The 23,747-nt window shown below is 40.8% G+C and overlaps 1 protein-coding gene across 1 annotated transcript in view; it reads left to right on the top strand.

Annotated features, from left to right (window-relative positions):
• Positions 1-3,284: 3,284 nt before the first annotated feature.
• The window catches only part of Map2k6 (mitogen-activated protein kinase kinase 6), a 110,991-nt gene continuing 90,528 nt past the window's right edge, over positions 3,285-23,747 (top strand). The window contains exon 1 of the mRNA XM_078041787.1: positions 3,285-3,578. Coding sequence (XP_077897913.1) covers positions 3,563-3,578 — 16 coding nt within the window. The 5' untranslated portion in view covers positions 3,285-3,562. The remainder of the gene's footprint in view (positions 3,579-23,747) is intronic.

The following is a 23,747-nucleotide window of genomic DNA, read 5'->3' as shown; positions in this document are numbered from 1 at the left end:
CAGGATATAGCTCTATGAAGCCAGCATGACCTAACCTGAGGCCTTGCTTCCAGGAATCTCACACCTCTCACCTGACAGCACAGGGCCTTCCCCAGGTGCTCCAGTCTCCCCTAAGGTGTTAACTCCATTGTTGGAATCCAGTTAGTCCAGGTTAGCCACAGGTATTGGTCCTTGCCCCATCTATTCCATTCCTTATTGCAACAGGCTTTGGGGGACAAGATATGCTGGATACTTTGCTGAACGCTGAAGTGCTGAGATAATAGGTAATAGCTCTGATCTCCAACAGTCCAGCCTCCTGCAGAGACAAATACAACATGAACTCCAACTGGCCCTGTGACTAGTGAGTCTCAGGAGAGATGAAATGCACAGGATGTTATGGAATTAGGGACTGCACCTAATTCACATTGAGAGTCGGGAGCAGTGTGTCTAAAAGTCAAGAACCAGAAACCCTGCTTCTCCTGCTGTAGGATCAACACAGGTTAAGAAATGAACCTGGAAAGCAGACAGGAATGAGGTCTCGCGAGGAGCCTGTTGTCGTACCTTGCCAAGGAGTTTGGAATTGATCCTGCAGATAACTAGGAGCTGGGAGGAGAATGCATCAGATTTGCCTTTTAGAAGGAAGTACAGACAAATCACAAAGGTCGGGGATACCATACAAAGACACAGGTCACTTCAAGATAAAACACTCCATGGGCATATTAAAAAACCGACCTGTCAGAATTCACTTCTGCTTTCTTAGCTTTACCTTGGGAGGGATTCTCCTCCTAGGGTGGCTACCACCAGGAAAACAGGGAGCTGAGCAGAGAGGCACAGGCTTTTCCACTCACAGGAATGTGGGAGGTAGAAACCTTTTCACACCGGGGCAGGAAGGTGAACTTTTTCTTCTAGAAGCTAAAACTTCTCAGAGAGGTTGAGATCCTTCTTATCCCCATTTCCTATTCAGAATCCAGGACACACCCATATATATATATATATATATTTTTTTTTTTTTCAGAAAGAAAAAAAATTCATCATGCTCTTTTAAAAAAAACTTCATTCAGCTAATTTATGAAATGAAGGTACTTTGCGTATGCTTGCGTATCTGTATGGGTGGATTAACTCCTGAACATACTGTTGCTTCTATGGAAAAAGGAACTGCAGACTGACTTTCTGAACACAAACTATTTGCCAGATGTGAACTATACATGCCTATGCAGAGTAAGTGGGAGCCCAAACACCAGTCCCAAAATTCACCAGCGTTGTGATTAGAACCCTTTCATAAAGAAGGGAGTCTGGGTAATTTAAGAGCAATGCAGTTGACCACACAAAATGCAAATTGAAAGCAGTTTGGGGGGCGCTGGGGATGTGGCTCAAGCGGTAGCGGGTTCGATCCTCAGCAAGCACCACAGACAAAGATGTTGTGTCCGCCGAAAAAATAAATATTAAAAAATTCTCTCTCTCTCTCTCTTAAAAAAAAAAAAAAAAGAAAGCTGTTTGGGGTGGTAGTTCAGGCCCTATAGTCTACATAGGTCAGTAGCTATCCCAGGGCCTGGTATGAAGCAGGTGCTCTCTCAATAACTGGAAAGTGAACTGGATGTGTTGAAATGAATCTCAACACACGTATCCCCTGGTGAAGTGAGACTTAGAAAAAAATGCTGGATGAAGGAGGCTCTGAGCTTGTTCATACCAGTGCTCACGGGACCTGTGCCATTCTTTGAGGGACAAGCCTGCCTTGATTAACTCTCTATAACATCAGTAAAGGGGATCAACTGAAGTCATTAATATCAGTCCCACTACCTATTGCATACGTAAGGGTTGATTTGCTGATTTGCACCTGACAAATGGTGGCCCTCTCTGCTTCATCCATTACTCTGATGGCCCTGGCTTCCCAGAATTGTTAAAATTCCAACAGCTTTTATTAGCAACCATCAAATCTAGCTGAATCTTCTTTCAAGGAAAAAAAAAAGTGCTTTTTTGACCTCCATGACTGACCTGTCCTGTCCTATCTCTAGCCTCTCCTACTTCAACCCACCTTTATCCCTAAGGGCAGTTTTACTTTCTTTAAAACAATGCTTTTATTAGGTCACACCCCTTTTCAAAACCTTGTCCCCACCCCTCAGATACCTGAGGAATAAAGTCCAATCCTCTCACTAGTCTTATAAGGTCAGTAGAGTCCTCACCAGAATATTCTGCCCACCCCATCAGTTCTTACATGCAAGGCAATTCTCTTGGCCCATAGAATGGGGATAATCATTGCCACCACTGGGCTTTACTTACACCTCAACAGCCTGAAACCCTCAATTTGTTTTGCTCTTGGCTTCAAAGAACATTCCTGAGTGTGGTCTATGCTCAGAAAGTCTGAGCTCATTTCCACTAAGACCTCTCTCCTCCTCTCCATTTCTTGCAGGAAATTCTGTGCCTCTCTGGCTTCCTGGTGACAAGAATGATACTCTGGTTCACTGGGCTGCTGCCCACCCTCCTGCTATGAGCAGTACAGGCAAATGGACAGCCCGAGGCCCTAGAAAGATACCTGGCAAATACTCCATACTCAACAAATACTTCTTGATTTTGTTGGCTATATACAAGATATTTGACTTTGTTCACTTAAGACTACCACCTGTATTCTCCTCCAGGCCAGGGACTTTCCTCTTCATCCCAGTTCCCCTCAGGTGAGAAAAAGCATCCAAATATCTTGACTTGGATAAAATTGGCTCTGACATATAACAAGCAGAATTTCCTTTGTAACCCTGTAAGAAATGAGAACTCCCCAATCTCCCCACCCCAGTCCTACTCCGTATTGAATTTCAGGTTCCTTGAAAGGAACTGACCAGAATCGTTTCTTATTAAATAAAACTTAGCATACTCTGCAGGGCCAAACTACCAACAAATCCTCCATGCGAGAAAAACGTTTTTAAAAATGGACATGTGAGGGTGAAAGCCTGCAGACAGGAACAGTCCAACAGGTGCTGGGTTACAAAATTAAGACGTTGAACACCCAAACAGACCTAAAGGAGCCAAAGCCCTTTAGCTATCCTCAGGTTCTTTAGCATGTACTTTAGCTGTTATTTCAGGGGGAAAAAATGTCCTTTCTTGTTGGCCTTGCCGTTTCTTACTACTGAGTGGGCGTCTAACTTGTTTATCTGAGTGCAATCTTTCTCGCGCCCATACGTCTCACTCAGCGACCAGGACGACCACGTTTCCTTAAATCAGAGCCCCGTGGACTACACACGGGAACTACATTACCCAGCAGCCTCCGCGCCCTTCGCAGGAAGGACGTCTGCGCACTAAGATACTCAGTTCCAAGTTTGGAGCTTTTAGCTGCCAGCCCTGGCCCATCATGTAGCTGCAGCACAGCCTTCCCTAACGTTGCAACTGGGGGAAAAATCACTTTCCAGTCTGTTTTGCAAGGTGTGCATTTCCACCTTGATTCTCTGAAAGTCCATCTGCTGCATCGGTCAAGAGAAACTCCACTTGCATGAAGATTGCACGCCTGCAGCTTGCATCTTTGTTGCAAAACTAGCTACAGAAGAGAAGCAAGGCAAAGTCTTTTGTGCTCCCCTCCCCCATCAAAGGAAAGGGGAAAATGTCTCAGTCGAAAGGTAAGAGGCTATTTGCATTACTTGCAAAAATGCAAAGGGTTGTGCATGCATTTATGAATGCATGGATGCATTTTTCGCCTGGCGATTGCATTTTTAAGTTTGAGGTTTTCCACAGCTCAGTTGCATTTCCTGTTTAGTATGTGTCTTTTTTTTTGCAGACACAGAGAGTTCCTGTAAGGCAGGGCTTGCAGTTCAGCTGTGCATTGACGTTATTTGCATTCTTCTGCTAGGATTACTGAGCTCTTTTTGCCTTTTGCACAGTCAGGAGAGAGAGAGCAGGTTGGTAGCGTCTAAATGTGCAATGCTTTATATAATTGTACAATTCTTTATTATGCACACATATTATAAGTAATTTTGTGTGCAACAGGAATACAAACTTTTTAAAAAGTCTGTAGGTGAAGATGAAAGGTAAAACTTGAGTTGAACTACTAGGAAATTAATGAAATCTTATATTCTTTTGGAAATGAACCGTCTCTGTGCCAAAATTTAGTTAAATTTCCATTGATTTCGCTTTGAACATTAGGCAACTTTTCATTTTTAAAGGAAGTAAAGGTGAACTACAGATAACAGCGTATTACAAAAAAAGCAGACAAGAAGTCTCGGTCTTCCGAGATTTTGCACTTTACACCAATTGCTTATTGGCTCGCAGTATTCAGAAGCTGCAGTGAGAACCGAGATATGTTTGTCCATTTGAGAGATGCTTTGCATCCTGGGGGGAAATATTGGGGGGCAAATTGTACTTTTAACCATTACAGCAACTTATGAGGGAACTGCATGGTTTCATTGACAACCATAATGAAATATTTTAAGTGTGTAATTGCAAATATTTAGTCAGCTATAATAGGGCAGAAGTTCAGGGTCTATGGTTGCTTTCTTTATGCTTTCTTTTAAATTTATTTTTTCCACAGTTGTATTTTGCAGGCTTAATATCATTCTGGGGAGGGAATTCAAAACAATTCCTGACAACACCAGAGAGCTGAGGGGGTGCTGTCAGTTACCTGTAGGATTCTGGGCCACTTGTTTCAGAACAATTCCTTTTTTAAATAGGAAAAGCATATGCTATGGGAGAATGTATGGAATGAAAAGGTGAGTCAGGGACCTCTGAGTTAGGTTACCTGGGGCACTGTTTGAGTAAGAGCTAGTGAAATTAAAGTATTAGATAAGATTTTTGCCTTTTTTTTTTTTTTTGGAGTTGTGTTACCACTTTTTAATTCTACCTGATGAAAGTCATGTATCTGAGCCCCAAAGAGGAAAAATATTCTCCAGAGTTCAAAGTAGGACTCTGCTTTTCTTTGAGTATTAGGGGAGAATGACTACATGGAAAGCTAAGGTTGATGAAGAAATTAAGAATTGATATTTTAAGGTACAGGTATGCCTTAAATAGGGACCCCCCCCATCTCCTAATGAGCAGAGAAGTATCAATTTATAAGGGGCAGTTCATATGCTGGGAAGTGATATTGGCCAAATTATATTCTTATATTGTGTGCATATTCAAATATGTAACAACAAATCCCATCAATATACACAATTATAATGCACCAATAAGAAATGTGGAAAAAAAAGAAAAGAAGAGGCAGTTCATGCTTTGGTGTATGAATGAAGTGGCATCTAGCTACTTTGTATTTGGTGAACATTCACTTATTTATTCAGTTTAGTTTAGCATATGTATAAATATATATTGTGATAGACATGTTTATATATATATATATGTATGTGCATGCATATATGTACATGCATATGTACATTTGTATGCACTTGTGTGTGCACAGGATTTGGGGCACATAAGCATATTTAAAATGAAGTTCTTTCCTTCAAGAAACTTCCCATGTGGTTGCTGAGAGCAAGTATGTGAGGGAATCATTATAACACAAGATAGTAGGCGGCATTGAAGAGAAATGGCATTATTGGAGTTTAGAGACAAAGTGGCCCTTCCACTGGGGGGTTAGTTTGGAAGTTTCATGAAGAATTGGTGTGTACTGTGATCTTTGGACCTTAGGGTTTAAGCTAAATTAGGATGTGTGTGTGTGTCCTCACGTGCGCGTGCATATATTTGGGCTTATTTAAAGTAGAGCTCCCTCTTAGAAGAGCAAGTTTTTGAGTTTGGAAGCTAAGGGGATTCTCTTCCATTGTAGGTGTGTCTATATTGGATACATAATCTATAGGTAATCTATACATGGTGGGGGAATCAGCTACCAGGGGTCCTTCAAATCAATTTTCATTTGCCCATTGAATCTTCTTAATTGGATCCTGTTTGGAAAGCACATCTGGTATGAACATAAGGTTCCTGTCCAAAAGGAAAATTATTGGTAGAAAGAAGTGGGTGATCCTTTTAGAGAAATGGCAAAAGAGCTTTAGCCTGGACTTTAAATGTGAATTGGCCTAATTCAGCTATGCTATCCTCAAATGGCCAAAACTTTTTTTTTTTCTTTTTTTTTTGCAGTTCCAAACTTCTTTTTAATACTCTAGCCAAATGAAATGGGAGGAAAAGTGAAAGGTGGATACAGTCTCATAGTATTGAAGAATTTAACAACATGTTCAATTCAGGGACCTCTACGAACTTTCTAGATCACTGTAATTCGGTTTTACAGACCTCTAATTTAAGGCAAAGCAGAGGCAAAGAATTATAGACTGCCTGGGAGCTGGAAGGACTGGGTTACTTCTTTGCAGCCTTACCAACAGTGAGATTCCGAGAAAGAATTTCTTAAAAAGAAATTTTGTTTTCCACAGTTGTAACTTTAGGTGGTACACTTCTCAGCTTGTTTGTATTAGCTGTCTGGGGTTGAACTGACATTTTTCAAATATTAAAGCACTAGTATGCCCTTTGAGGAAATCTGAAATGTAAGTTAACAGGAAGGGCACCCAGAAAGTGCAGGAATTCCTGCACATTACAGGAAGACAAGCTACAGGAAAAATGTGTCATCTACACTACCCAGGAGAGAAAACTATTGTTATCAGCCATAATGTTCTGGGGAGGGGTGGGGGGCAGAGATAGGCAGGGAGGGTGGTCTGGCATCTCCCAGTTCACCTGAAAATATATAAAAAGTTTGATCCGGTTAAAATACACTCTTTCTCACTTCTCTTCCTATTTGCCTTAAAAAAAAAAAAAAGAAGTTTATTTTAGTGTAACATAGTAATAAGCAAATCATGCAAGACATGCCTATAATGCACAATTCAGAAGCATATAGCAGAGTGGCAGGAAAGAGCTTAACCCCTACTGAGTTCTCTGCTTCTGTAATTCATTCCACTCTGGGAAATGAAATGTGTAAATTTCTCGTTCTGTGTAAATTCCTTTGTTAGGTTGTACCAGACGGACTTGTCACGCTCAGCCTGTAATCTGAGCCAGTATGTTTTATAACTCCGTACATCTCAGGACACAAAATCAGAATAGGTACCTTGGGTTTCCTGAGCCGTTTGTACTTCTGTTGCCTTCAGATCTTTATAGCATGATGCATGTGCAAAGGGCTTCATGGGGTCTTTTGGGGCTGAGTTGAATGGTGGATAAAAGGGTTGAGATTTTTATCCTATTGTTTTTCATAGATTAATATCATTTGAACAATTTCCCCAGTATTTTAACACCTGAAAAATCTACAAGGAATGTTTTCAAAACTTCAAAAAATTATATAAATAGTACTTGTTTCTTATACAAACATTTGGTAGAAAAGGAAAATAAGAACTACTAGTTACTGCTGTATATATTTTGACATATATCCTTTTGGACTTTTCTTTATATATTTGTATATGAAAGATACAAAGTGTGTGCAAAACTAAGGTCTATTTAGTTACCTTTTATTTCACTTACTGATATATTGTGAAATATTTCCAGGTTAATGTATTTCATATTACCCAATTAAATTGCATTTATTTAAATAGAATCTTAATGTTTATTGACTTTCAATATTCTGAATATTGCCACAATGATCGTTCCAGTTCACATGTTATTGTGACCTTAGGATAAATTCCAGGAAGCAAACTACAGGTTATGAATGTCCAATTCTTTTCCATTTCCCATTTTTCTCTCTACCTTTTGAAAAGAGCTTTTTGATTGCTATAAAAAATGGTATATACTCATGGAAAAATTCAAACCAAAGAGAAATTCATGATAAGAATAGAAAACTCACTGTAAGTCACACCCCTTCGAGCTAATTGCTGTTAACTTTTTGATGACTGTTTTTTGCATTTTGTACACGCATGCATGTGATTTTACCATATGTGATATTTTTCAATTTGTCCTTTTTTCTACTACTTTGTATCTTGTATATCTTTGCCCCTCAGTATACCTACACATACTTCTTTACAACTGCGTGTTTTAATTTGTAAGAACATAGTTACTTGTTTACTAAATCTCTCATTGGACTGTCACATAGTTTCCTTTTTTTTTCCAGCTATAAATAATACTGCAAGGAGTACCTTCACTTACATCTTTGTATATTTGCCCAATTAGTTCTCTAGGATTAGTTTTAGAAGTGGAAGTCCTCCATCAAAGGTTATACATGGGTATATTGCCAGATTGCTCACCAGAGAGGTAACACTAGTTTTCATTCCTACCAATAACCACTGGAAGTGCCCATTCTCTCTTTTTAAGCATTATAGTAAATATTGCCAAATAAATTCCTCTCCAGGGAAGGTTAAAGTTTTCTTCATCCTGAGCATAATAATCTGAAAAAAAAATTCTTTGCCAATTTGATAAAGGATATTTATGGTCTATTCTTATTTGCATTTTTTCAGTAGTGAGTTGAATTTTTTACTTATTTGACATTTGTGCTTCATTTGTTTGAATTTTTTTCTCACAAAATATATCTTTAAAATTTTAGTTGGGAGATCAAATTATTTTCAGAGTGAAGCCAGAAAATTCCTAGATTGTAGAAGTTAAGTAATCATGGGTTGAAATTTGGGTTCGATGCATCTAAACAATTTAATTCCTTGATGAGTTCTAATTTTAATTTTAACCAGAATGTCTTATGTAAATATCACATATTTTATGAATTCATTTTTGTTTATGTCATCTATAGCTATCCAGACCCACATGAAAATAATAAGAAAAATGTAATGATCTGATTTAAATTCCATCTGGGAAATAACTTATTCCTGGACATTTTTGCATTTTCACTTATTTCTACTGAGAAAATAGTTTTTCTTTAGTTTTGTAAATAATTTTTACACAGCACCTGATTATGTTATGTACATTGTTAAAAATAATTTAATATTTTAGCTTCATGTATAAGGCCCCAAAGCCAATTGGCTTAAACTTACTAGGTTGTTGGAAGAACTGAGACTAGGATCAAGTTTGATGATCTTACAAGTTATATAAATTAATCAGATTTGACATGTTCTTAACATTGACTTAGTAAACTTTCTATTTATGTGTCTTGATGTTATGTGATAGAATTTTAGGCTATGAAAGGGGTTTTATATTCCAGTCACCTCTTTCTACAAATGAGCAGACTGAGACCTTGGAGTGAGTGATTTGCTTGAAAACACTACAGCCACAGGTAAACTTAGCTCTCCTGATTCTTTGCCCAAAGTTCTTTCCACCAAACCACACACCAACACTGGTAATCCACATTTATGATTTTTTTTTCTCTTTAGAATCTTTAGTATATCTCACATTTTTTTTGTTTGTTTTTGTGGGAGCAGGCTGGCAAGGAGGGGTTGCTGGTACTATCAGCAAAGATTGTTTTTCTTTGCCCCCCCCCCCCAAATGGTGACCCATGGTGGAGTTTTTGTTTGTTTTTTTTTTTTTAACCAGTTCTTTGCCAAAGGCTATTTTGCAAATGTCCTCGAGTTGATTTCAGTGCCTATGCACTTATGAGTTTTAACTACTATAATTTTGATGATCTTCATTTGTTTGAATTTTTTTCTCATAAAATATATTTATCTCTTGGGGCTGGGGATGTGGCTCAAGCGGTAGCGCCCTCGCCTGGCATGCGTGCAGCCCAGGTTCGATCCTCAGCACCACATACAAACAAAGATGTTGTGTCCGCCAAAAACTAAAAAATAAATATTAAAATTCTCTTTTTCTCTCTCAAAAAAATATATATATATATATTTATCTCACTTGAAAGCCTTTGCAGGGTAGGTAGAGTTCTTCTTACTAAGTATCTTTGTATCTCTAGCTCTTTTCTTTGGTACTGGGGATTGAACCCAGGGGTACTTTACCACTGAACCAATATTTCCAGCACTTTTTATTTTATTTTTAAAATTTGAAACAGGGTCTTACTAATTGCTTAGGGCCTTGCTAAGTTGCTGAGGCTGGTCTCGAACTTGGGATCCTCTTGCCTCATTCTCCAAAGTCACTAGGATTACAGGTAGGTGCCACTATGCCCAGCTGCATCTCCAGTTCTTTTTTTTAGCATTGTGCCTATAAATACTAGGTGCTCAATAAATGTTTGACAATGAAATTATTTTTTATTAGCACGGATAGCAATTATTCCCCCCCTAAGTTTTATAAAATGTTTGGGATAATTAGATTATAATACAGTTTTCTTCCTATGCTTTCTCATTTGCATTAGTAGTTCCAGATGTCTTAGCTTGATTATTTGGAAGTTGCAAAAATGGCATAAAAAGCAACTTAGAATGGCTAAAGAAGTGTCATTTCTCCTCCATAGGTTCTCTAAACAGATGTGAGGGTTGCACAATCCTTTGGTAACTTTGCCAGCATTATATATATTTTTTAAATATGTAGAGCAGGGCTCGAGAGGTAGCTCAGTAGTGGAGCAGGTGGCTAGCATGTGTGAGGCCTTGGGTCCAATTTTCAGCACCACAAGAAAAAAAAAAAAGCAGAACTAAGATGAGATGTCTAAAGAACCCTTTCTGATAAGACTCACATGAAGTTGTCTGTCTTGTGCTGGTTTCAGGAACTGCTTGGTAAATCTGAGGAGCCTCTGAAGGGTTATCAGAGGCAAATTAAACATTTTAACAGTTTTTTACCCTCTGACAAGACACAGAGATCTGCCAGGATAATTCCCCAATGCAATGATTCACTCACTCCCTCCTTGCCCACCAACTACCACCACTGCCTAATTCCTTCCTCCCTGGGTTTTGTTTCCCACTCTGTCTCCTTGGATGGTCTTCCCTTGCTGAGCGGAGCCATGCATTTTGGTAGGTAGTTCATGAACCCCTTCCTTCTGCATTGAGGAGGCTGTTGAGATTATAATCTGCATACAGCGAGGTCCGTCACAGATCATTGTAATTTAGTCAACTCGGCCCTAGGCTGAAGTATTAAATAGACACTGGTGTCTGTCATCTGTAAATCCCTCCTTCTGTCAGATCCTTGAGATCAGCCTTCTTCACATGGACCATGAGCACTGGATCTAGGTGCTGATCACTACCCCTTGCCCAGACTATCATCATCATCATCATCATCATCATCATCATCATCATCATCGTCCTTATTGTCACTATTTGCCAGTCACTTTTCATGTATCCTGTTGAAGGTCACACAAACTCTATGGGCAGATACTGTTCTCTTTAACTTATATATGAAGAAATTAAGTGTTAACAGCTTTCCCACAGCTGGGGAGGCAGTGAGTGACAGAGGCACGAGGCACAGACAGGCCTGTCTGACCACAGTTCTTGTGCTCATAGCCAGCGGTCAGCACACTGTCGCCCCTGGGCCAAATCTAGCTGCACCTGTTGTTAAATACAGTCCAAAAGCTAAAATGGCTCCGCTGCCGCCCCCCCCTTCCTTTTTTTTTTTTTTTTGGCTGTGTTAGGGATTGAACCCAGGGCCTAATGCATGCTACACACAGAGCTCATCCCAGCCCTAATTTTTATTATTTTATAATTGACATGCAATATTTGTAATGATTTATGGGGTACTGTATGACAATTCAATACATATATACAACGTGTAATGATCAAATCAGAGTAATGAGCATTTCCATCTCCTCAGATATTTTCATTTCTATATGTCAAGGACCTTCAAACTCTTTTCTTCTTTTGAAGTGGATGATAAACTATTGTCTATTTATGAGGCAGATAATAGACTGTAGTTACCGTACTGTGCTATAGGACATTAGAATCAATTCCTCCTATCTAACTGTAGTTCAATACTTGTGACTGTTTTTCAATGATTGGGAAAAAAAAAATTGAAAATGATATTTCCTCACCCATGAAACTTATATAAAATTCAAATTCAGTGTCCCCAAATAAAGTTTTATTGTAACACAGCTATGGTCGGTTATTTGTGTTTCCCATCTTCCGTGGCTGTGTTTTGCTCATGATGGCAGAGTTGAGTAGCGACAACAGAGACTGCATGTCAAAACATTTACTGTTTGGTCCTTTTCAGACAGTTGGCTGATGCTGCCTTTTATGACTTTACTCAATTGAGTAATGGGGTCTTTTTGATGATGGGGCACCCAGATTGCTTTCCTTTTTGGCTTTCACTGGAAGTTGTTAACCTGGATGACTGCTGGCCTGCTACCCCTCCAGCGACCTCTTGGGCTCAGCCCACAGGAAATGTCTGAATGGTGCATCTTCTAGTTATGAGAATTTAGGTCACTGCTCATTTCCGCTGAGCCAAGCCACCCATCTCCTTTAGCCCATCTGGGGGTCCCCTTTGCAGGCTCTTGCTCTTGGCTTTTCTATTTCTTTTCCTCCCATGGAGAAGCTATCCGTTGAGGAGCTGATCCTCCCATTAGCTCTTCATCTTTCTCTTCATCTTCTTCATCTTTCTCTTCTTGATCCCACATTTTGTTCAGGGAAAAAAAAAAAATCTAAAATGACTCTCATGCTGCCACCCTTGCCTGGCTTTGTTGGTTGTCTTTGTGACCCAGCTCAGCGGTTCCCCCATTTCCTGCATATGAAGATGGGGTTCTCTGTCCACAGCAGGACAGACTCCATCTTCCACAGAGAGGCTTCTGTTTGTCCCCTTCGAGGTAGTAGAGCTGTTTTCTGACATTAACCCCCTAACCATGGGTGGGCAATTTTGGGGGAGAGAGAGTGGTCATCCTTTTGCTTACAGAGTTACTTGAGTTGTGGGTATTGTGTGTATTGGGGGAGTGAAGGTTGTAAAAATATTCCGAAAGGGAAGGGGCGTTAAAGGCACGTGAAGCCAGGAGAGCTTTGGGGATGAGGATGAGCCCAGCTTTTGTTTGTCGTATCCAGACTGAGGTTAATTTAAGTCACATGCAATGAAGTGCTAATTCCTACCATCCCAGATGGTATCGCTGCTGTGGATTTTTTTTTCTGTTCCAGACCCTGTGCTGAGTGATGGGTGTGAATCATCTCATTTACTCTCACTATTGCTCAGTGATTTGATGCTCCATTTCATAGATGAGCAAACTGAGGCCAGAAAGGTGTAGATCTTGCCTTGGATGTCAGACTGATAGTGGCAGAGCAGAGGCTTTTGTCAAGGTCTGCTGAGCCCCGAACCTGAGCTCCTGTCTACTTCACTGGAGCTACTGCTCTAGCTGTGAAACCTGTTGCACCAAAGACGTGGTTGGGGGATAGAAAACACGAATGGATTCCGTAGGGATCTGGACTGATTTGGGCATACCAGGGCCAGATAAGGTAATTAATGGGGGGCTGGCTTGGGTCTGGCTTCTCATAAGTCCTTTTGACATATCCCATTAGGCATCTGTTAATCATGGAATACTGAGTCTGACTCATTCGGACTCATAAAGTTGAATTCCAAGTACAAACTTCCTATTTGTTGAAGGAGGCTGATTACGATTGGTCTACTGATTGTATCTACAGCAAACTTATGTTAAAACATGGCTAACAAATATTGATTCCATTTGCTGTCTTCTAGGCGGTATCAGAGAAACGAAGCAGACTCTAACCTTACGTGTTTCCTTATGTGTCCAAGTTAGGCTGCTTTAAACAGAAATAAGAACATGGCCAATGTGGGAGAAGACCTAAGGACAGGAATTCTGCAGCTCCTTTGGCTTAATTAATTCCCTTTTCTCTTTGTTATTTCTACGTAAGTAAAACAAGTGCAGTTTCCACGGAATTAGAAATGAACCTAAATCTCCACTGTTTTCCTCTTGTACTGGACAGTGTAGAGGGACCTGGAATTGCTTTTCTGTGGTAGGGAAGGTGGGAGGATTTGGGAATGAGTTTTCTTTTAAACCAATGAATTCTTTCTTGGCTTTTCCCGTCCAGCCAAAGCCAAACAGACATATACTTCAGTTTTCCTCCATGATCCCATGTTCTCAGGCCATAGGATCAGAAGATCTGAACACTGAGAGTTACTTATTCTCTTCCTTTATTGTTTCTCCTTCAATCCCACATTAGATGGGATGAGTTAGACATAAAAATCAGACTAGAATCTGAAGAACCAGTGGGAACAGAATGGTAGAGAATACGGAAATTATTTTGCAGTAAATATGCATAAATAGCCTTTCTATGATATTTGAAAACCTTGCAAATTAATCTCTTTTTATGTACTCTTTCTTCTTCTTCATTTGAAAAAACCAAGAATCCCAAAGATTCTGGATGCATCTAAAGAGGGAACTACTTGGATAATAGTTTATTCAGATCCATTTAACAAATAATTTTTTGATCAATTGTTATTTTTAAGACATTGTGCCAGGTGGAAATAGAGATGCATTTAACTCTGCTCTTTTGCTTGTTAGCACTGAAGCTTGGAAAAATCTATTTAACCTCTAGCTCCAGTTTCTTCACCTTCTAAATGAAGAGACAGACACTCCTTCACTGAGTTGTTACGAGATTAAACAAGGTCATGTATGTGATATGCTTTGGCCAGTGCTTGGCTTTCATTTATTTAACAAATATTTATTGAGTGCACATCTGTGTTTGAGGTGCTTTGCCATAATAATCTCTCCATAAACATAAATTTGTTTCACTCTTCTTTTCCCTCTGGTCCTTAAGAACATTACCAGCTAGCTGGAGGTAAGAAATGCACAAAAATGTATAGAGTTCAAACTAGAATTCTAGATTGGCTTATAAGAGGTACCACGAACTGGGAAGCCTGATGCATGAGAAGGAGCTTAGGAAAGTATTTATGATGGACATGGAATTGTCAATATGTTTCAGAGCTGATGAGAAATTTGAGTCTTACATCCAAGTAGGTCTGGGAAGGAATCTTGCCTTCCAACATCCACTAGTAGCAATTGAATGTTAATATAGTGAACAGTTCCTTTGAAGAATTAAAAGAAAAATTCCCCAGGAAAATAAGATGTATTTTTTAAGAACTTTTTTTTTTTTTCTTACCAAGGTAAACACTGTAGTTGTTGCTTACGATCGCAATAGGTGAGTGGAATATATCATATCTCATACTTTTAGGTGTTTTTTGGATTGTGGAAACTCCAGGAAATCTAGAGGTTAATAGTTAAACAAGGATATCATATCAACCAGGTTTATAGACACACCGTAATTATATAAGCAAACTGCTGGTTCCGTAATCAGCGTCTAGCTAGGTCAGGGAATATTTTTCAGAGCATGGCCACAGCTGTAATTTTCATTTTTTTTATAACCTGCTAACATTCCAACTTGTCTTTTCCATTTCTTAGTACTTTTTTCTTCTCTAGAATCATCTGAAATCAGTTTAAGAGGTGAAAAAGTGTTTCAAGGTATATCTGAATTCTCACTTGACTCACCTCAAGAGTGGCTCCAGAAGGTTCTTGGCTTTACCAAACTTACTTCCTCAAGGATGGAACTGGATACTGGCAAGGGGGTTCATATATATATATATATTCATATAAAATACATAATATTTTTAATTTCAGAAAAAAAGTACTATTTAAAAGATCAGTCCTATTTAATGGAATCGATAGCATTAATTAACTTTTTCTTTTGTTATCTTGGCTTCAAAATGTATAACTCTGGGACACATTGGAGCATTTTTTTTAAACTTTCTACATTTTTTTTTTAATTGGCGCATCATAGTTGTACATAATGGTGGGATTTGTTGTTGCTTATGTGTATGTGGACACAAGAGAACAATGTCATTTGGCCAGTGTTGCTCCTCAGCACGTAGCCCCTCTTCCCCTCCCTCAGTGGGGTATTTCTCCATGAACCTGGTACGTAGTCATCTTCTTTCTCCTCAGTGACCTCATTCAATCAGAGCTAGAACAGTGCATGAGGGGCAGGAGGACTGAGAATCCTGTGAGTCACAGGACTGTTCTTGCCTCACCTTGCTGTGCAGGCGGAGAGGACGTGTGACCAGCCAGGTAGACAGGACCTGCCGGCCATAGCATCTCATTCCAGTGAATGGCTGAGTCTGCACTTGGGATTTTGTTCCCGAATGAGCTTCTGTTTTTATAGGGCAGGAAGGGGGAAAGGGCAGATGTCATTTGTTCCTAAATAGGCCCCAGTGCTGGGTGAATACAGAGACGAGTAGGATTCTATTTTTACCCTCAAGAAGCTCATAGTCTAGTGGGATGTATTTGCTTTGCTGATGTAACAGCATACCGCAAGTTGGGTGGCTTAAATAGCAGAAATGGATTGTCTGATGTTCTGGGGGTTAGAAGTCCGAGGTCAAGCTGGAAATGGGGTTGGCCCCTTCTGAGGGCTGGGAAGGAGAATCTGTTCCTTGCCTCTTCCCCAGCTTGCTTTTTGGCTTCCTGGTACTCTTTGGCATTTCCTCCTTCCCTCCCTCTTAGCCTCACCACCCAGACCTTTGCCTTCATGTTCATATGGCCTTCACCCTGTCTGTATCCAAATTTTCCCTTTTTATAAAGAAGCCAGTCAGAGTGGAGCAGGGGCCCACCCTACTCCAATATGACATCATCTTAATTAAGTCCATAAGCAACCACCCTGTTTTCAAGTTAGGTCACATTCTGAGGTGCTGGTGGTTGGGACTTCAACATATTATTTTGGCTGGGGACATAGTTCAGCCCATAACTTGGAAAACAAAGACGTCAGCAAACTAATGCTCCTTTGTGTGATGTGCAGGTGAGATCTAGTACAAGATAGAGCCAAGATACCCAGGAGGGTGAGGTTCCTGAGGACGTGGGAAGAAATCAGGAAGCCTGGCAGTAGAGGGAAGACATGGATTTGGCATAATAGAACTTGAAATATGGTTCTCAGGAGGATGAGGAAGTGAAAGGAGACTTGCTCTGGCCCCCAGAGAGTACCCACTCTTTCTTCTGGTTTTCTATCATTAATGGTAGATTGGTTGCTTTTAAGTTGGGTGTGCTAAATTAGAAACACACACACACACACACACACACACACACACATAAATATGCTATAGCTGCAAGGATTCCCCCAAATTAATTGATACTTAGTGGTAATGAGACTTACATATCTGTCTCAGTGGTTTTACAAGCGACTTTGACAGGGAAAGGGACAGGGCTTGGTGGTTAGGGGAAGAGGGCTTCCTTCCCATCATATCAATAGGCCTAGTCCTCATGGAGCAAAGCTCAAGAGGCAGTGGCAGTAAGAACCAAGGATCTGTAGTGAAGCAAACTTATTTTTAGAAAAGGTCTACAAGGGGCTGGGATGTAGTTCAGGGCAAAACTGCTTGCCTTGCATGTGTGGAACCCTGGGTTAGATCCCCAGCTCCAAAGAGAGAAAAGATTAAAAAAAAAAAAAAGCCTGTACATCTTTATAAAAGCCTACAACTCAAGAGATGCCAAGCTCTTGCAATATTGATTATTACTATTATTGTTTTTGTTTTCTGGTGCTGCGGATAAAACCCAGAGCCTTGCATGTGCTAGACAAGTACTCTACCACCGAGTTCTATCTCCATTCCCTGATTATTAACAAAACGTCTTTTGTTAATGGTGTATGTACTTATTTGAGTTAATAGGTAGCTTTATTTTCTTAATGTGATCTGGGTACGGCTAGCACAAAATTGAGTATAAAAATACCAGGAGCTGCTTCAGTAGGAGGGGACAATGAGGAAAGAAATTGTTAGGCCTGTTGTCAGAGTAGGAATAAAGTCAGACTAGGGATAAAGCCAGGGGGAAGGAACTTTGCCAGTTCAGAACAGATGTCCATCATCTGTCAGATTGTCCTGCCAGGGGGTTGATGGCGGCAGGCTTCAAGTGTGGGGCCAGATGGGCAATCCAGAGAAAGTCACAGGAAGGTGGAGGCCAAGGCCCAGGCATCCCTCAGAGCTAGGGGGTGGGGGTGGGGATGGTCTTGGACAGGTGATCCAAATCCCCAAAGAACAGGTGGGTAGCAGAAGATAGATAGGCAGAAAGTCAAGAATGAGACGAGTCAATGTGGAAGGGAGAGAAAGGAAGAATAAACAGAGATCAACTGGAAAGCAGGGACTGAGGGAAAGGGCCCCAGAATCCAGGCTGCAGAATCCAGGCAGTCATAGGAGTTTTTATTACACACTGACTAACCCTGCCGGTAAGAATGTCCACTGTAAGAGTGTCCACCTCACCTGCTTCTTTCATCTTCAGAAGCAGACTGTTCATCTGGCTCTTGTGGGGAGCCTGGGGAGGTAGGGTGTAGAAGGACACACAGAAAAAGAGCAACAGAAACTAGTCTGTCCCAAACGAGCCCAGGCGTACCCTCCACACTGAGTACTTCTGCTGAATGGGACCCAGGGGCAGAGGAAGTCAGCAAGTGGAGAGTCTGCTGGGCTGTCAGGCCCCTGGGCTGAAGGAGAATCCTTCAGTTGACTCTCGCAGGTGAGCAGGTGGACACAATCCAACAAGAAGCAGCAGCTCTGGGGCCTAGCTACCTAACGCACAGCTGGGGAGAAGAAATGAAAATGCCAGAGGAAGGGCTCTGTTCTGAAAATTCTGTTCTAAAAATGTATTGGGGGATGGAGAGAGAGTTGGGACCTGCCAAGTTTCCCACTCTTTTTTTTTTTTTTTTAAATTTTGGTACCAGGTATTCCACTCAGAGGTACTCAGCCACTGAGCCATATCCCCAGCCCCTTGAGACAGGGTCTCACTAGGTTGCTTAGGGCTTTGATAAGTTGCTGAGGCTGGCTTTGAACTTGTGGTCCTCCTGCCTAAGCCTCCCCAGTGGCTGGAATTACAAGAGTGCGATATCATGTCTGGCTCTTACTCGTTGATTCAGTGTTACTACTTATGGGAATCTGCCCTATAATAGTCATCACTGTGTGCCTACTATGTGCAAGGCTTTTTGATAAGTACTTATTTATATATATATAAAATTTGTGTGTGGTACTAGAGATGGAACCCAGAGCTTTGTGTATGCTTAGGCAAGTGCTCTATCACTGAGCTACACCCCCAGCCAAAGTTCACTACTTTGTTAAAATAGTGAAAAATAGAAGCACCCTTAATGTATAATCATGAAGAAATAGCTTAGGTTATTGGATAACTGCTTGATACAGTCAGTTATGAAGAGAGAAGACAGTTGTGTTTGTGGAATGGCTACAATGTACCTGGTGGATGATTGCAGATGTGTTTGTGTGTATTTCGTTTTACCTCAAGTAAAAGAGTCTTAATTTGGGAAAATTTCATTGAATCCATTTGCAAGAGGTGCAGATGACTCTGGTGGTTTCTGAATGATGACTCCCTCCCTCCTTCTTGCTCTCCTCTGGCAGAGTCCCTCATTCTGCTTTTCTCTGAGGGTCTTCTTTGCCCTCTGCCTTCCTCTTTGGACCAGGCTGACTCATCAGTATGCACCTGGGTTGAAAGAGCGTTAGCCCTGCAGCTATATACGGTCTTTAGTCTGATATCAAATTCCTTATCTTAAAAAGAAAAAGAAAAAGAAAAATCTGGTGATGAGTGGCTTCTGCATTGCCTGGATCCATGCTCATGAATTTTCATGTGGACTAGGTCCACCTTGAGGTGCTGTCATCTAGGCATAGGCGGGACAAACACATGATTGACATGATAAGCAGACTGGAAGGAAAGGCATGAAAAAACAAAAGCAATAAATATGGCTGGTGATATGCTGAAAAGAAGCTCTGGCAGTATTGTGACCTGTGGTGTTTTCCATCATTTTTTTTTCTATAAAACTCTTTATAAAGTTGCATGGATTAATAATAAAGAATTTGGTTCTTGCATCTTCTTGGATTTGCTCATGTTGTCTGTGAGTGGGTTGGCTGAGATCATATACACTGTCATTTTTTTCTGTTGCTGGATGCCTTTATTAAAAGACCACTGGAGCCGTAGAAAGAGCGATACGACCATTTGATGAATAAACGAAGGCAGTGCCCTGGTGAACTATACAGGAAACATACACACTCTTTCTAATGGCTAAACGACAAAGGCAGGATTGTCCAATGATGTGACAGCTGCTCGAGTAATGTGGCGCAAATGGTCTGGGCACTGGATCGCAGACAAATGCAAAGACAAGACTTTGGAATCATGGACTGTTGCATCTAGCAGGGACCTCAGATGCCTTCTAGGTCAACCCCTCATTTTATAGATGAAACAAATATGACCAAGAGAAATTAAATTATTAGAAATGTCAGGCATGGAGGACAGATCTCCTGAAACTCACACCTGAGCTGCTTTTAGTATCTCAGGCACATCCTGATGCTAAGTTAGCCTCTGAGTCTCTGGGGAGCGCTTTTCTACAAAGACAGAAGGCAACCCTTAAGGCTTAAAGATAAAAACCAGGAGAGAGAGAAAGAGCCCTGGGCATAGTAAGAATCGGGACTGAATGGCTCTGTCCAGTTGTGCATGCCACCAGTCACCCGTTTACTCACTCTCTGGACATTTATTCTTTGCTTCTCTGTGTCGTTCACTGCTAGGCACTGAGGAGGGTGCAGAGATGATTCCTATTTTCGGGAAGCTCGTCTTCTAATGGGAGACCCAGCTTTGTTGCGGGAAATGGCAAGAAAGTCCAGGAAATCCTAAAGTTCAGGGTGGTTGGAATGCAGGGGTCCCGGGGCAGAGAACAGTGAGAGATGAGGGAGGAGGAACAGTGGGGCCAAGAAGGGCCTTGCAACAGAGGACGCATTCACTGCTGGACTCCAACACCCTGGGAAGCGCTCCTGGGAGAGGGTTTCTTCCAGCAGCTAGATTAGCATAATTTTATATTTTAGACCCAACTATGCATCTCTGTCCCTTAGCAACAGGTTTTTGTTAATATTCTGAGCTCGGTATGGAATCAAGAGCCAAATTGGCTTTGAAGAGCTTTCCTTTGGCAAGTCTAGGCTAACTTTATCAGGAAAACAAAAAAAAGATAGCAGCCTCTGTGGAGAAGAGTGTTTGCATGGGTTGATTAGTATTGAACGTAGTTTTTCTTTGCCACTCGGTGACTCAACTCCAATGACGTTTTGTTGGTGTTTTACTACCTTGCATTTGCCCCTATTGAACAGGGCATGCCTTGAAGTCTGATTATATGGTTTTCATTTATACGGGCATGTCCCCCACCCTGCCTTTTGTTTTGAAGTGAACAAACTTGACATTCCTGCCTGCCAAGGACTGGGGAGCTTGCTGGCTCTCCCTGTCTGCCTCCTCTATGAGGTCACGTTAATGCCACCACATCTGAGTGCCTTGCCATTCTGCAGGTTTTACAGCACAGAGACTCGGCCCCTGCATTCTAGAGCTGGAGACTTCTTGGACTTTGGAAAGTCAAGTCTCACACTCAGAAAGAGGAGAGTGCTCCAAGAAGGAGTGTTCCAGACTGGCTTATAAAAGTGCAGGAGGGTAACTGATGAAGGGAAAAATCAAACTTAAGGTGGTCTCTTCCAGATTTCATGTGCAGCAAATGTTATTTTTGTCTTTGTTTTTTTTTTTTCACTTTTTTTTTTTCTCCAACTTGAAATTTCCAAAAAATCTGTATCCATAGCCTTGTGGCATTCTTAGCAACAAACTTAGCAACATACCAGAGAAAAACAAATTAACTAGTTATCTGTATTTTTTAACTAGATTCTGTGATCTCATCGACACCCACTGACCTCACTGGGCCTGGGTTTTCAAATTTTCTGTGATGGGATGGTTGGCTTAATTCTGTTGTTCTAAAGAACGGTAGAATCTTATTAGAAGACACAGGGAGGCTAAGGCATACGGAGAATATAGAGCTTTAGTGCAAAGGCAGAAGTGTAAAATTAAGATGGCTGAGTGCTAGTGGGTGAACTCTGTCAAACATTTCACCTTCCTTCCACTCCAGGTGCCAAGGAATCATCTCCTTTTGTTGTTGTTGTTGTTTTTGGCAGAAGTTTGGAAGGAACTGCACACATTCTTCAACCATCCTCTGCTCGTAACCTGAATTTATCTATAACTGACTCTCATGTGTGTTTTCCAAAGTGCATTTATCCATCTCACTCTGCTGAGAATAAAAGATAAGCCATGGAGATGGTAGAAGAATGGCCTTTGATTGGATATCAAGAAAGGTTGTATGTCTTTGAAGAAAAGGGCGGCATCGGCTTTGAGAACTGGTTCAGATCGGATGTTCCTAAAAGTTAAAAACATTAATAATCTCAAATATGTTTCAATCATTTGGAATTGATTTAGAAGAAACAACAACAACAAAAAAATAGATGTGTTGCCAGCAGCGTTAGATTGTTAGACCGTAAACAACACTTTAAAAGAAGTGAACAGCTGTCAGTCTCCTCAGTCCTCTGTAGAGCTTTAGCTTTGGAACGATAACAAGTTTGCAAATTAACAGATCTCATCTGAATTCCATCCTTTTTTCCCTGAAGCTTCTAACCCCTCCCCTTCAAGAGCTCAGCCCTTTGATTCTCTTGATCCAAAAGACTTTTGCTCCTTTTTCTCCCTTTTGGATATGCTAATGATCAGGCTGGTGAAAGTGAGACTTAATGAAGACGTGCTATAATTATTTTTAAATGATAGTGATTCTAAAGTAAGTGTTCTGTATAGCTTCATATAAAAGTGACTGAATGAATGAAGGCTTTTTTGGATTTTTTTTTTTTGGTACCAAGGATTAAATCCAGGAGCACTTAAACACTGAGCCAAGTCCCCAGCCCTTTTTTCTACTTTATTTTTTTATTTATTTTTTTAAATATTTATTTATTTTAGTTTTCAGCGGACACAACATCTTTGTTGGTATGTGGTGCTGAGGATTGAACCCGGGCCGCACACATGCCAGGCGAGGGCGCTACCGCTTGAGCCACATCCCCAGCCCTTTTCTACTTTATTTAGACAGAGTCTCCCTGAGTTGCTTAGGGCCTCACTAAGTTGCTGAGGCTGGCTTTGAACTCACGATTCTTCTGCCTCAGTCTCCAAGGGGTGGGAGGTTTTCTGGGGGCTGTTGAGCTACATATTCAGGAAGGGCTGGCTTCTTGGGAAGCTCAGTCCATCCATAGCTGTGGGACTGGAAAGAGAACAAACTGAATAGACAGGCACGTAGGTCCTGATCCTGCTGCAGGCACTCTCTTGCTGTGTGGCCGGACTTCTCTTGGTCCAATGCTTCTGTTTGTTGTTCTGGTTACTTGGGGTTTGGCTTTGTATCAGGCCCTCTGCTAAACTCACTTACACACATTTTCGCATTGGAGTCTCACAAAATTATATGGAAAATGTGTAATGCTGTCCATATTTCACTGTGGAGAAGTCTGTAAATAGGAGGTGTGGGGGACTAAGTACACTATTTGAGGTTTCACTTCTAGTAAATCATGAGGAAAAGACTCAAACTCTTGCCTGTGGCCCGAGCTTATCATCACTCTATGGAAAGCATTGGCAAACGATGGCTGCCTGCAAGTTTTTGTACAACTTGAGAGCTAAAATAGTTGGTACGTTTTCGAGTACTTAATAAGATCAAAAGAAGAATATTTCATGACATGTGCAATTATGTCATGTCTATGTTTGAATGTCTAGAGAGTTTTATTGGAATACTCATTTGTCACGTTATCTCGCATGTGTACTGCAATGGTGAAGTTGAGTTATTGGGACAGAAACTCTACGGTCCACAGAGCCCCAGATTCACTCTCTGCCCCTTTATAGATAACCTTTTGCCATCCATAAAATGAACGCAGGGAAAGAGACCAATCAGTCCTCGGGTCTCTTTCAACTTTGATGTTTTGAGAATTGCAGAGAAAATTGCTTAGCTCTTCTGTTTTCCTGGGAGGTCTCTAGTTCTTTGGCCTTTCCTCACTCACAATAATTGGATTTTCCTCTTTGCTAAAACGTCTAGCTAAAATAGACATCCCAATTCCAACCCTAGTCATAAGTCCATATCCTGAAATCTCACCTCTCTATGTCTATCCCTTCATTGATTCATCTATTTTGAATAATAACAGTATTGCCATTTATTAGATGTCTGGGATCTTAAGCTCTCATTGGGGTTGTAAAAATGGGTAGAGATGATAAATGTAAGGTGAGGATTATTATTTAAATTTCTGAGAGAATTGAAGCTTGAGGA

The sequence above is a fragment of the Ictidomys tridecemlineatus genome, chromosome 3 (genome assembly GCF_052094955.1).
Source record: "Ictidomys tridecemlineatus isolate mIctTri1 chromosome 3, mIctTri1.hap1, whole genome shotgun sequence".
In the NCBI taxonomy this organism is placed as follows: Eukaryota; Metazoa; Chordata; class Mammalia; order Rodentia; family Sciuridae; genus Ictidomys; species Ictidomys tridecemlineatus.
The sequence above is the reverse complement of the archived record's forward strand: the minus strand, read 5'-3'. Positions and strand labels throughout refer to the sequence as shown.